The following is a 13,858-nucleotide window of genomic DNA, read 5'->3' as shown; positions in this document are numbered from 1 at the left end:
CGAAAAAAACACTTTGGACTACGTCACAAGTTTCGAACGAATCAACCAATAATAGTGTTGCGACAGGTTTCCGGTTTACGGGAAGCTAATTCACCAATCAACAGAGCTCTGATGAGAACTTGTGACATCACAGCCGGATCAATTTCTTAATTACAAAACTTAATATAATCGTAGCGCTTGTCGGCGTGTATGTGTATCGTGTGACAACACGATACACATTTTTAAAAAAAAATTGGCTCAGCTTGATAGTCAATTTTATATTTTTTTAAACCCATTTTTTTTAAACGTCGGCGCTTCGTGGTGTCATAGTCAGCAAGAGGTCTCGGGTTCGATTCCCGTCATGGTTGATTTAAAATATTTATTTAACAGGGTGTTTTCACACCAGAATATTTCATGGTCCCTGGATTTGTACCTGAAGCGTAAGACTGTTTATCTTATCTTTATGTAACGAATGAGGTTGTGGTCCCGTGGCTATTGTTGCGGACCTACAGATCAGAGGTCTGAGGTTCGAATCCTACTCTATTCTAACTTGATATTCATTTTCTAATTGTGAGTTATTTACAACACGTTGAAAATGGCCAGAAAAATTGAAATATTTGGGTGAGTAATTATAAAAACGCTAATATTTATTTATTTATTTTTTAATGATCTAGATACGCTGCGATTGGTATACCTATGCAGCAGGGGCGAACCGTGTATAGAAGCGATTATGCGCAGCTTACTATTTTATTTGACGAACCTTAATAATGTTTAACAGTAACTTTATAAACAGATAAACAAATAAATAATGACTATTTATTTTAAATCATTTCTACCGTTTGTATTTTTATCCTAATATAAATAATAATATTAATAAAGCAAGCCTTGCGTCTGCGGTGAGCCAAGAAACTAGCCGATTATTCCGGCTTATTTTTTCATGCAAATAAGTATACTATATTTTGAATGTCTTAACCCCAGTGCGGGTTTTTTCTCCTAGATTAAACTTGCAGATTACACAAATAATTTGAAGATTCTTGATTTGGAAAACAGTATTTCAGTATTTTTTCTTAAAAGATTTTTTTCTTTGAGATGGTACTTATGACATAAGACCATGATTACTTTCATGCGTCATATTGCAGGACATATGGCGCTCGACGCGGCCGTTTTTAGCACTATTAATTTCTAAAACAATTTTGCCAGTTGACATTTCAATTGAATAACTAATATCCACTGAATTCATAGTGTTGTTAGTAGTAGCTGTGAAATAATCTTCCCCACTAATGTTAGACACACCTCCTTATTTATTTACATTCAAATCAATATTGAAATGTCACTACCTAAATGTTTAAGTTATTCCATTCTCCTTCTTATTTCCTTCCCATCCCCTCTCCTCTCTTCATAGTATAGTATAAATGTTTAGTTAAGTTTGGTTCTTAATTTTTACATTTACTTGTAATTTTCTAAAATTGAACAGTTTTGGTAGGTAAGAAGAAATTGCCTCGAGGCAATATGCCCGCCCTGGTATGTATATAAATTATATATTACAAAGTGTTAAAATTAAAAATAAAACAATCATTACAAATGAAAAAATATTTTTTTTTTCCTGAAAGAATTTTATTTACTGGACATATTATGTATCCTTCATAAATGGCCAAAAATGAGACTGAAAGTTGATATAATATGATGCATAGTATAGATCAAGAAATAAAAGGAATTAAAAAAAATAATCATTTTTATTTATCATATTTCATTAATAATGCCTTTTAGGTAACCCTTTACACAATATGTGGCATTATTTTTTTTTTAATGTTTGAAAATCAGTATTTCTGAAATTCTTCCACGTGTTGATTTCATTAAAGCTAATTTTCCCGGCGGTAAATCCGGTGCCGATTTTAATCAAAGACGTATGAGGATTTTGAAATCAAAATAAAATTAATATTATTTGAATGTGTGTGTTGAATATGCACATGTATATAACATATACATATAAATGTAATATGTACATTACGAAGTTCGCTAAAGTAATTATTCAAGTTTAGCTGTCAACTACATCTTCCATCTCGTTCTTCGTAGCCCGGTTCCCAGCGAGTCTGAGAGAGACTATTATAATTTTAATTGTAATTTGATTCGGAGACGAGACGATACTCTTGTAGAACTTGATATGATCGTGGCTAATGGCGGCTGGCTGCCAGCCACCAGTTTACCAGTTGTGAGTGAAGATTCGGTCTGTGGACAGTCCAGTCTCAGGCCCTGACCAATCGTTGTCATATTGTTTCGTGTTGTGCCGGTGAAATGCCTAAAAATGCATTATTTTTTGTTTTGGCTCTGATTTGTGCGTTCTCAATTAGTGCATCATTTGCACGTAAGTGAAATCTTCTTAAATTGCTAAAATAATGTGCTTAAAATATTATACAAACCATTTTAACTGTGGCTAACGAAAAGGCATTTGAAAAAAAATATTTTCAACTATTAAACCGTATATAACACAATTTTTTTGGTAGGTGCATATGTGTCTCCATGCCACTGCACCCCTTTAGAGCATGCTCGAAACCAACTTAATAGGAATTAGGAATGCGTTCGCACTGACCCATTTTTCCAGACTGATAAGAGGCTTTATTGTAAACTCAGCCATTTTACAGGGTATTTTTGTGTTCCTGATGGTTATAAAAATATCAACGTGACTACCACAATTTGAACCGGGTCGTTGTTCCGTGGCTAGTGTTGCGAACTCACGGATCAAACATCCGAGGTTCAAACCCCGCTCTACCACAACTTGATCCCCATTTGTGAGTTATTTGAGTGTAACTTGTTGAAAATGGCCCCAAAATTGTAACGTTTTTGTTGATGATGGTGATTATTATTTACCTTGCGAAATTTTAAAAAGGTGTCATTATTTGCAATCATTGATTGATTTCACACAAAGAACATGTTTTGGTAACACTTGCAGATAGCAACAGGGCGACAGGTTTATCATTGTACCAAGGTTATCTGAACTCTACATGAAATGTTGTTGTTATTGTTATGAAATTGTTGTAAAATCTACAATATGTACATTAAAGTGGGCCGATGATGTATAAAGTTTTATATTTTTTTATACATCAATGTGAAAGGGGTCTAAAAGGTTGCATTTTGGATAACATTGAACAAAAAAATATTCCATTCTACTTTTGGCCATCAACCGAGGTTTGAATTTTATAACTGTCTGAACATTTTGTTAATTATATATATTGATAAATTTTTTTTTGTTAGTATTATATAATTTAATCACATTACAAATTCAAACACTTTTTAAAACTACCGAAACGCAAAAAGTTTACACTCCGCGGAACTGATTCCGTTGAGCGCCTGGTTAATATTAACGAAAACAATGGCTCATTAAAACAATGCTACCCATTTATTACAAAACAGAGTGCAACTCACACCCTTAGATGCTTATTTAATATGGTTAGTTAAATGCACATTATAATATTTGATTGGATTGATTTTCTTACTCAAATGCAAAATGACAGCCGGTTAGCAAAACAAATTTCCTTTTTCGAAAATTTCAAGCTCTGGTAGAGGGCCAAAAGTAGTATCAAATATATTTTTTTGTATTTTTTGCACTCCTAGTAATCTAAAAGGCAACTTTTTAGACCCCTTTTATTTAAAAATTCAAGGTCGTAAACCCTGTAAATGCCAATACTTCTATATTCCTGCTCAAAATGTTTTCCTTCTCTGTTGCAACAAATTAAGATCTAAAATTTTATATATTTACAACATGTTGTATCTATCCTTAATCCTAACTCAAGACAGGGCTCTTGGCCTCAAAGAGTTTATCGTCATTCCCTTTCCGCACCTACTGGTGCATAGGTTACTGTATTGGTACACCAATCGCAGCGTTTTTTGATCATTTTTGTAACATGAAGGTAAGATGATCAGTCTTACGATTCAGGTACCAGTCCAAGGACTATGAAATATTCAAGTATGAAAACACCCTTTTGAATAAATATTTCATATCAACCATGTCGAGAATCGAACCCGAGACCTCTCGCTTGGTAGGCAAACGCGCTGACCATTACACCATGAGGCCGACAAATAGTTAGGGATACGTTATTATTTTTTTGTAATAAGTATGTAAAACGTATTCTCCTTCAGTATATTGCAACAAATTAGTCATAATGTTTTCTCCTAAAGTTTTTTTTCCTTTATTTCCTAGAATGAACGCGAACAGAAATAGATGTCGAAAATGCTTACTTTTGTCTTCCTGTTATTTCATTCTGAAGGCTTGTAATCAAATAAAATAATGCATGAAACCTAAAACATGCAAACTAACATGCAAAACCCACGATACACCTTCACCATAGTTGTTGCACAAAAATATAAAAGCAACACGACACGCATTTTAATAAGCACATGCACTGATTAGGACAAACATGCACTGATTAAATTATGAAAATATTCTATGTTGTTTGTGGAATAGTTAAAAAAAGTAGAGGAGATGGAGGAAGGGGGTGAGCCTAATAGGTTAAGGGTGACCATTACAGTGGAACATCGTATAAAAGACCATATTAAAAGGTTATTTGATTATTGATCTAAGGAACATTATTTTTTAAAGCTTTCCTAATGTGAAATATTTCCGTATTAGTTACTTTTAACAAGTACGTCTCGAAACCGGTGAACATAGAAAAATCGGTAAGTGGTTATTTACAGATATTTAATAACATTTGGTATAATGTTTGACCACAAAGTTAATGCTTTGAATATTAATAATACTTTGTTCTTTTATTTACTTTTTGTGCTCATTTTTATATTTTTTATTTTAACACCTTATGTTAAAAATATTATTCCATAAAGTAAATACTGAAATAACAAACTTAATACGCAATTTATGCTATCGATAATAAAAGCATTATTGATGGCCAAAACATTTCAATAAATCTTTGTAAATATTTAAATATGACCACTTCCCGACTTTTTAAAATAAACTTTACAGACAAATTTCGTTTGTTAGTACAAACATTAGAAAGATTTATATGAAAACTTGTTGTTACGCACACATAAATGTATCAAATATTTTGATGAACTGTACCTACCTATAGGCAGAATGGTGTAGATCGATCAATTAATCAAGCCGATGACAGATCATAAGGTCTAAAAATGCTTAACCTTCCTTATTTTTAACAGTTTCAACAGAAAACATTCGCCGAAGAAAATGGTTTTAATTTACACACAGAACTGTCTTACTAAAAAAATGTGGAATGAATGGTGATTACTTTTTAAAAAAAGATAATTGTTTTTTTTTGTCTTAGAAAGCGGTCAGTCTTGCCAGAATCCTGCAGGGCTACAAGGGACTTGCATCTCGCTGACGTCATGTCCAGCCCTGGTGACCTTGATCCAGCAGAAGCCCCTTCCCAGGAGAGATGCGGACTTCCTAAGGATGTCTCAGTGCGGACGCGAGGGACAGAAGCCAAAGGTTATTTTGGAGTCGCGTCATATTGGGACATTGAAATCTTGATCATTCTCAGATTGACTACTCTGAGTAATAGCAGATTCCAACGCATTTATTTATTCATTCAAAATTACACTCGTTTAAATATTAATGAACTTATTAAGGCTTTTTAGGCTGTGCCCGTGTGAGCCATAATAATTAACAATAAAAAATAAATGGTAAAATTAGTTGAAAAAAATTAAAATCAATAATTAAATTAGCAAAATAGCAACATTATCGAGTCTTCATAAATTATATAAAAATTCATAAATTTTGTTCCGAAAACGGAAAAAAATATTACGTATGAAGCCTATGTCAAATCTTAAATATGTTTAATGCAACAACTATGGGAAACAGGAAACCAAATGACATAAACAGACTACAACGACAGCAAAATAAATATTGAAGTTAGTACATGACCTCCCATATATTACACCAACTAAAGAACTATTTAAAAATAACTAAGCAATTAAATGTGAATGAACTTTCTCAACTGCAATCTTTAAAATTATTAATTGTAGGTATCATTGTAGACTAACTAACTAAACTTACTAAAACTTAAACTTGAAAAAAATTGTAATAAACATGGACATAATACAAGAATCTCAGAACAATATCACATACAACATTCTAGAACGAGACAAAGACAATCAGCGACTGAAATTATACAATAAACTACCAGACAAAACTAAACAAAGGCCTCACTTGTTCGTCCTCTTTTAGAATATTCATCTGTGATCTGGTCTCCCTTCTATGTAGGCCGGATAAATCATATCGAATCGGTGCAACATCGTTTACTAAGAAAAGTAGCATGGATGATTGGCCTCGAGAGGGGAGACTACACTTACGGAGAAATGGAGTCAATGTTAAAAATCTCATCGTAGAAATAACATTGACATTTAATTTGCTGAATGGCTTGATTGATGTACCATCGTTACTGGAACAAGTGGCATTCAATGTTCCGATCCGCCGGTTGCGAAATAATAATGTGCTGTTCCTCGATCAACACAGCACAAACTATGGCTTGCATGCACCAATGTCCCGATTGTGTCGTGTTGTAAACTCGAGACAAGATCTGGACTTTTTTGGTGTAAGTCTTTATAGATTTAAAAATTCAGTAAGATAGACCGGATCTTGTCTTGAGGTAGTAATTTATTTTTTTTGTCCTATCTTTAATTTTATTGGGTTGTACTTTATTTTATTAGTGGCTGTATTTATTATAAGAAATTGTATTTACCATTGTTAGAATAGACTGCATAAGTCCGTCAAATAAATAAATAAATATGAATTTGCTGTTGTTATCAGGTATGCTGCGCTTCTAATATAGCGACTCGGTTTGAGAATGATGGTGCGCCACCTCCTCCAAACCCAAATATACCAATGCAGAATGTTTGCGGAGAGTACCTGGAAGAGAAGATCACAGGTGGAGAGGCTACAGACCTGAATGAGTTCCCCTGGATGGCGCTTCTGGAGTACACTAAACGTAAGAATTTTTGAAAACACCCTTTCGTTTATTTTTTTCTTTATCTTAAAGCAAATTTTAAACGAAAACAATACAACATACATTGAAAGTATGGGAGTGTGCTCTCTTAAGCGAACTGCCACTGTCAAAGTCCCGGGAGTAATGTTTGATGCTAGACTGAAATTTCATACTCACATAGGCACTGTCTGTGACAGAGCGCGCAAAATGTTGGGATTTGTTCTCCGAACAGCTAAGCTGTTATTATGCTTCTTTATAACTCACTGGTGCGAAGCAGACTTGAGTGTGAATCTCTGCATTATGAATTGAAGTACTCTGTATAACAGCATAGCTGGAGATGGTTCAGAAGAAATTTCTGAGGTATCTTTACTTGAGTGTATCCGTGGTTGTACCCGTCTGACTTCATACTGGGAATGCTTGGCTACAATAGTTTGGAGAAAAGAAGAAATGCATTCATGCTTATGTATTGTTTCAGATTAATCCGTGGTATTACGATTAACATAGGTGTAATGGAGAGTATTTTTCTTTATGTTCCTTATGACTACCTTAGACATAGGCAGCTTAAGCTATTTTATCTTCCTGATTGAAGAACCAACCTGCCGATGGTAATGGCAGTAGGAAGAGCAATGTCTTTACTCAACCGTATCTCTAGTTCAGAGAGAATAGCATCCTTCTCATATAATTTCTGGATATTTTTATTTTCCCATCTTTGTATATTTAAATTTAAGTATAATTTTTTTCGTGCCTTGAAACATTTACGTATCTTTATTCTATACGTTTATGTATATACATAAAATCCCCCCTACTTAGCCGGATCCTTTAAAAGGTCTGATGGCCTCTTTTCAAAATCATTTTTTTTAACGGTAATAAACAGTAAATAATTTATTTTTTTCATTACTTCATCTATTATATAAAATGAGTGGATTTATCATACGGCTGTGTTCATCTTTTAAAAACTAAGGTACATTTATAACGCTATACATAACATACGTACGCCCCCATCTTGAATATTGCACTGCTATCTGGTCCCCTGTTTATAAATGAAATATTAATAGAATCGAAAGTGTTCGAAAAAATTCCCGAAATAAGCAGAATACAAATTTCAGAGGCATTTTACAAATTATATAGCTTTTTTAAAATTTCATAAACTTGATTCATTAGCACACAGAAGAGATGTTTTCGATCAGATCCTGCATTACAAAATTGTAAATAAAAAATTAGATTCTCCAGAACTAACTTATTTACTTGTTTACCGTGTCCCCTCCAGGCCAACTAGACTCTCTGATATTTTTTATATTAGTAATATTAAAACTAATCATCGGAAACATTCTACCATCCCTCGTATGTGTGAAGCATTTAACCAGAATTTTAATAGTCTTGATATATTTAACACTTCATATAATAGGTACAAAAGAGAACCAAAAGGCTTGATTCAGAATAACAAAGAATATACGTTTTGTCTCTTTTCTTGCCCTTAATCATTAAATGAAATGCAATTTTCCACTCCTAATATCTTTCATTCATCCTTCACCACTCCTCATCAATTTCCTTCTATTTCTTCCCACTATCTCCTTGTTTGGTCTATACTTCTTTAATTTTAATGTATAGTATTTTTATTATTCATACAGTTTAAACTTTAAACCGCCGCGTCGTCGCTTTATTGCAGTATAATTTAGTGAATACATATAATTGGATGGCAGGCCCTACTATGTATACATTTTTTATAGTTTTTATTTATATTAATTTAACATGTACATCTGTTTGTATTCGAAATGAATAAAATAAAATATAAAGTTTATGTAAAAATATTGTGTTGAGGATTCCAGATGCAAGAGGCGTCTTTAAGGTGACTTCAGACTAATGAGATATGACAGAATGAAAATTTTAATTTTATAGCAACTGGAAAAGGGTTCCACTGCGGGGGAGTTTTAGTGTCTCCTCGTTATGTCCTGACGGCAGCCCATTGTATCAAGGGACAAGGCATCACTCCAAGTATCAGACTGTAAGTTTTTGATTATTTATGGTAATATTTATAAAATTCTATTGGATTTCAATGAAATAATCCCGTGCATTTGCGTACTGGTAGATTTTTGAAAGCTGGCACGTGCGCTATACTTACACATACGCATTGTGTAGTATCCGTGAATAAGCCCATGGTATGACATCGTACGGCATACGCATTATGAAAATAACATCTGTCTCTCTCCCTCAGGAAACAGCAAAACAAAGAATCTTTGAAAGCTTTCATTGTACCCCTCACTGCAGTATTGGCAATTTGTGATCAATCAAATACACATGGTCGGTACAATCACTTTTTTCTCATTTCCCAGTATGACAGCGAAGGAATACAGTGTTACAAATTGAGACCGCGGCCTCACGCTCCAGATCCCGCTTCAGGAAGGACGAAGAACGTAGTAATACAAACAAATCAAACAACGACACAAAACCCAAATACATATAGGGAACATTAGAAGACCCCGATTTTGTCGATTTTTAGTAGTCATAATCAGTCCGACGCTACGCGACGTGCAGTTGTCTTTTTCGATGAGTATTCGGGAGGCCTCCGCGAGAGAGTGACAGAGAAACTATATTGAAATGCATATTCATCAAATCGCTCTTCTGCTGTCAATGTCAATAAATCAATTCTTGTCCGTTGGATCTGAGTAAGCATTAGTCTAGTCCTCTTGTTATCACAGTGCTGTTGTATTTTAGGACATCTGTACGCTTGGGAGAATGGAATACAAAAACCGACCCCGACTGTCTGGAGGGAGAATGCTCCGGTCCTCCGCAAGATATTGCAATCGAAAATACCATCGTCCATGATGGATATGTTCCCAGCAGTAGGGACCAACTGCACGACATTGCCCTGATCAGACTCGCGCAACCGGTAACATACACAGGTATAAATACTTTCCATTTTAGCTTCTTAAATCTGTAGGATTTTGCTGGTTGAGGATTGTGGAGCTCCTATCGTATTTTTTTGGTTGGGACTGCCAATGACAATGCTATTATGGACTCTCGGATAGCCTGAGTAGTGCCGGACTCACACCGGCTAAAACATCCCCTTTTCTTCCCCGCTCACCGATTCCCGCCTCGCGGCCTCACCTCTGCCTGCAGTTTGTCTATACTTCCGCTTGTGATAGCTCTTTTTTTTCCTTTTTCTCCATTATATCTTACATCAAAAGTTTTATAAGAGCCCAATTTTGCGCTTTTGTAATCATAGTTTCCACAAGATTATCTAGAGTCAGTCTTTCAGGTATGCCCGGGGCCGTTTTAAGTTTTTTCTTTTTTTTTTTCATTTTTTGCAATTAAACACCGTGTGTTCTGCATAATCCTGTGGTTCATTGCAATACAGGCATCCTTCTGATTCGGCCTTAAGAATTTATCAAAGGGTGTCGCCGTTGACGTTGCAAGTATAATTTGTCCTGAAAAGAAAATAGACTTCGAAAGAATATGTTTGTCGAGACATACTATTGTCCGACGTGTAGAAATGATGGCTGATGATATCAAAAACAGTTTAAAGGGGAGGATTACTGGATTCGAAGCAATTTCAATTGCTTTGGATGACAGCTCAGATGCCTCTGATACGGCATAATTAGCAATATTTATTAGAGAAGTTGACGTGAACTTCATTATCACAGAAGGAATATTAGCTCTTCGGCTGTTAAAAGGAACAACTACCGGTGAAGATATATTTGAAGCTGTCAACATAGCTTTATTTAATTTAATATTACTTTATTATGTTTAATAATTCGGTCCGGCCCTTGACTCGGAGATAGAATGATAATTTGGCTCCAGACCTGGAAATGGTTACCCATGCTTGGCTTAAATAATACCAAGCATTTGTATTGTTTGCTCAATTTATTTTTAAAAATGTAATGTTTTCGCAAAATTGATGGCACATAATTTTACATATCTAAGCCAATTAAAAAAAAAGTACAGTCAAATCAGTAATTTAAAATTGTTTCGTAAATTACAGGATGCAACAGCATCGATAAATCAACAACGAGTATCACAATTCATTTTTTTTGTTTCTTTCTATATGATTTCAGATTGGATTCACCCAATCTGCTTGCCGTTTATTAATGAAGAACTTGCCAAAAAATCTTTAGTAGGGCGCTCGCTCACGGCGGCTGGATGGGGAAAGACTGAAGTTGGTAAGTTTCAAAACATACTATTTATTATACTTGACACTAAACTTTTCTTTTACATTTCATATTGAACACGTTATCAATAAATCCTTAAAACTCCTTGGATTTATTAACAGAAGCACAACTGACTTCAAAAATAGCAATACCCTTAAAACTCTCTTCTGTTCCCTAGTTCGCCCACACCTAGAGTATTCCTCTGTTAACTGGTATCCATATTATGAAGTTCACATCAAAAGTATTGAATCAGTTCAACGTCGATTTTTAAGAAAGATAGGCTGAAGGTTGGGCTCATCCAGAGACCAATATACGTATAATGAGTTCAAAACTATCTTAAATATATCTTCTTTTCAAGACCGTCGAAATAAAGCCGACCTTCTAGTCCTATTTAAAATTCTCAACTCACTCTTTGATGCGCCTGAACTACTGAGCTCAGTGAAATTAAATATCCCAACTAGAAACCTCAGACAAAACTTACTCTTTCATACCGATAACCATAGAAATAACTATGGTTTTCATTCCCCTATGCCCAGAATTCTAAGGTCTGCCAACAAACATACCAGTCTTGATTTCTTTGATAACAAATTGTGAACTCGAGATAAAGTCGGTTGGTTTTCAATCGACTGCATTCGTATTGGTGGTTCAAGAATGCTGTCACTTGTCAAAGTACGGAAGTCATTAAAGACGAATGAGTCCAGCGTAAGGTCCCTGGGCGTTTAATGTATAAAAAATGTATTACCTTATTCATATTATTATGTCCTTATGTGTGATCTAATACTCGTAATAACAATGTAGGTACATGTACATGTTTTTTCAGGGCCAGACCGCTAAATTTCAGAGGAACATTCCTTATGGTAATCTTTTAAAAAAATCTTAACAAAAATGTTCCAAACAGTGATTTAAAAAAAATAATATGATCTCAAAATGTAGTAAATCTGTAATTTCTCGGACAAGCAGTTCCTCCACAAATCCCTACCCCTCTCCTACCCAGCCGCTTCACTGGTCCGCGTCTGGTGCGTATTGCTTCGTTGGTCAAATACGTTTTTATGACAATTTTTTTTGTTGGGGAGGGGATGCTAGTCCGAGAAATTAAAGATTTACTCCATTTTTAGATTATAACAAAAATAATTAAAAATTAAAATGACTTTTTGGAAAAAAATTCCTAGGATTTTTTTAAAGCTTACTGTGAGGATTATTACTTTGAAGTTTCGCGGTCTGGCCCTAATAAAACCACGTATTTAATTTATAAATTATTTAGCACATATTTCTTAGCTTTCTGCACTGAGTAATCTCGCTTTTGCAACTTTCAGCTTCTGATTCCGACGTAAAGCTCAGAGTGGATCTGCCTGTGGTGTCGAGCTCCGAATGCGCCACCACCTACAGAAGAAGCGGAGTGACCCTTTCGTCCAGCCAGTTGTGCGCTGGAGGACGAGAGGGAAAGGACTCCTGCAGAGGGGATTCCGGTGGGCCGCTCATGGTCCTGGAAAACAACAACTGGTACGTGTCGGGCATCGTCAGCTTCGGCCCGACTCCGTGCGGAATGAAGAAATGGCCCGGCATATACACCGACGTTTTAAAATACAGCTCGTGGATTTCGAGAAATATTTTGGAGTAACGATCCCTGCCAGACAATATGTCAAACGATAATCAACTGTTTGGCAATCCTCATTACAAATTTATGATGGGAAATAAAACAGGAGTTCAAGTTGTAATTAATTGTATCTGCTCAAAATACTTCTCTTTTGTTGCCTTATTTTCAGATCTTTTGTACTTACACTTTTTATGATGCTTTTAAACATATTAAATCCGTTATTTGAACCACCAAAATATATGTTTTTGTAGCTCAATCTACTGCGGTTAAATTATCTTCCTGATAAATATGAATAAATAACATTTGTTTAGTATAAAACTGCATTTATCGATATTATTCCAGGCCGATTACCTTTCTTTCCCATTCTTCCCTTGACCCATACTAATGGGGCCTACCCTAACATCGAGATAGAACATTTGAAATTGTAACATTATTTATTTATAAATTAATTTATACGCCCTACGGGCTTTTACATTGATTAGAAATACATTCAAGGGCAGCAGTGAAACATAAGTATCTACATTTAGTTAAAATTAAAGATAACATAAGAAAAACTAAAAGATACCATTATAAGTAAAAATAAGCAAATTTACCAACATACATCTATGGGTATATAGAGAGATATTTAATATATTTACATATAAAAACATACACACATACATACACATGCATATCCACACACACACACACACACATATACATCTCTTCAATCGTGTCTCATGTCTGAGGATGGTGATTACGCCTGACTCCAGGCAGGGCTCGTCTGTGGACTGTTTCCCTCCATCTGGAACGGTCTTGTGCTCTTCTATAGGCATTCGTCAGTGATGATTCTGATAATTCAGTGACTGTGCCACTTCATCTTGTCGGTTGACGTCTACATGACCTTGTCCCTTTGGCACTTCCCAGGAGAATAGTTCTCTCCAAACTATCAGAGTTCCCCCTGGAAATATGCCCAAAATACTGCAGAATTATTTTCTCGCACATGGATGTTAGTCTTTCTTTATTCACATGCATATACATACACATAAGTATTTACATCATTATAGAGAAACATTTAAAAAAAAACAATATTGAGAAATTTTATACAGATTAATTTATAACCTTATGATAAACAAAATTGTATGTTTTTTGAACAATGTTTTGACATTACTTCACATGGCATAAGATTTCTTGGAATCGTTGGGCTTCGTTAC

General features: G+C 34.8%; 1 protein-coding gene across 1 annotated transcript; it reads left to right on the top strand.

Moving 5' to 3' along the window:
- The first annotated feature begins 2,184 nt into the window (after window positions 1–2,184).
- Window positions 2,185–12,983, top strand: LOC148282620 (CLIP domain-containing serine protease HP8-like). Its single transcript, XM_088224794.1, has 7 exons — window positions 2,185–2,341; window positions 5,268–5,431; window positions 6,752–6,929; window positions 8,823–8,928; window positions 9,639–9,826; window positions 10,979–11,083; window positions 12,385–12,983. Exons 1-7 carry the CDS (start codon window positions 2,272–2,274, stop codon window positions 12,687–12,689), a joined length of 1,116 nt encoding a protein of 371 aa, XP_088080920.1. The 5' UTR covers window positions 2,185–2,271; the 3' UTR covers window positions 12,690–12,983.
- Window positions 12,984–13,858: the final 875 nt, after the last annotated feature.

Source organism: Micrasema longulum, unplaced genomic scaffold, assembly GCF_059751315.1.
Source record: "Micrasema longulum isolate JH-2025_06_02 unplaced genomic scaffold, ASM5975131v1 h1tg000309l, whole genome shotgun sequence".
Taxonomy (NCBI): Eukaryota; Metazoa; Arthropoda; class Insecta; order Trichoptera; family Brachycentridae; genus Micrasema; species Micrasema longulum.
This window is presented reverse-complemented; position numbering and strand designations above follow the sequence as displayed.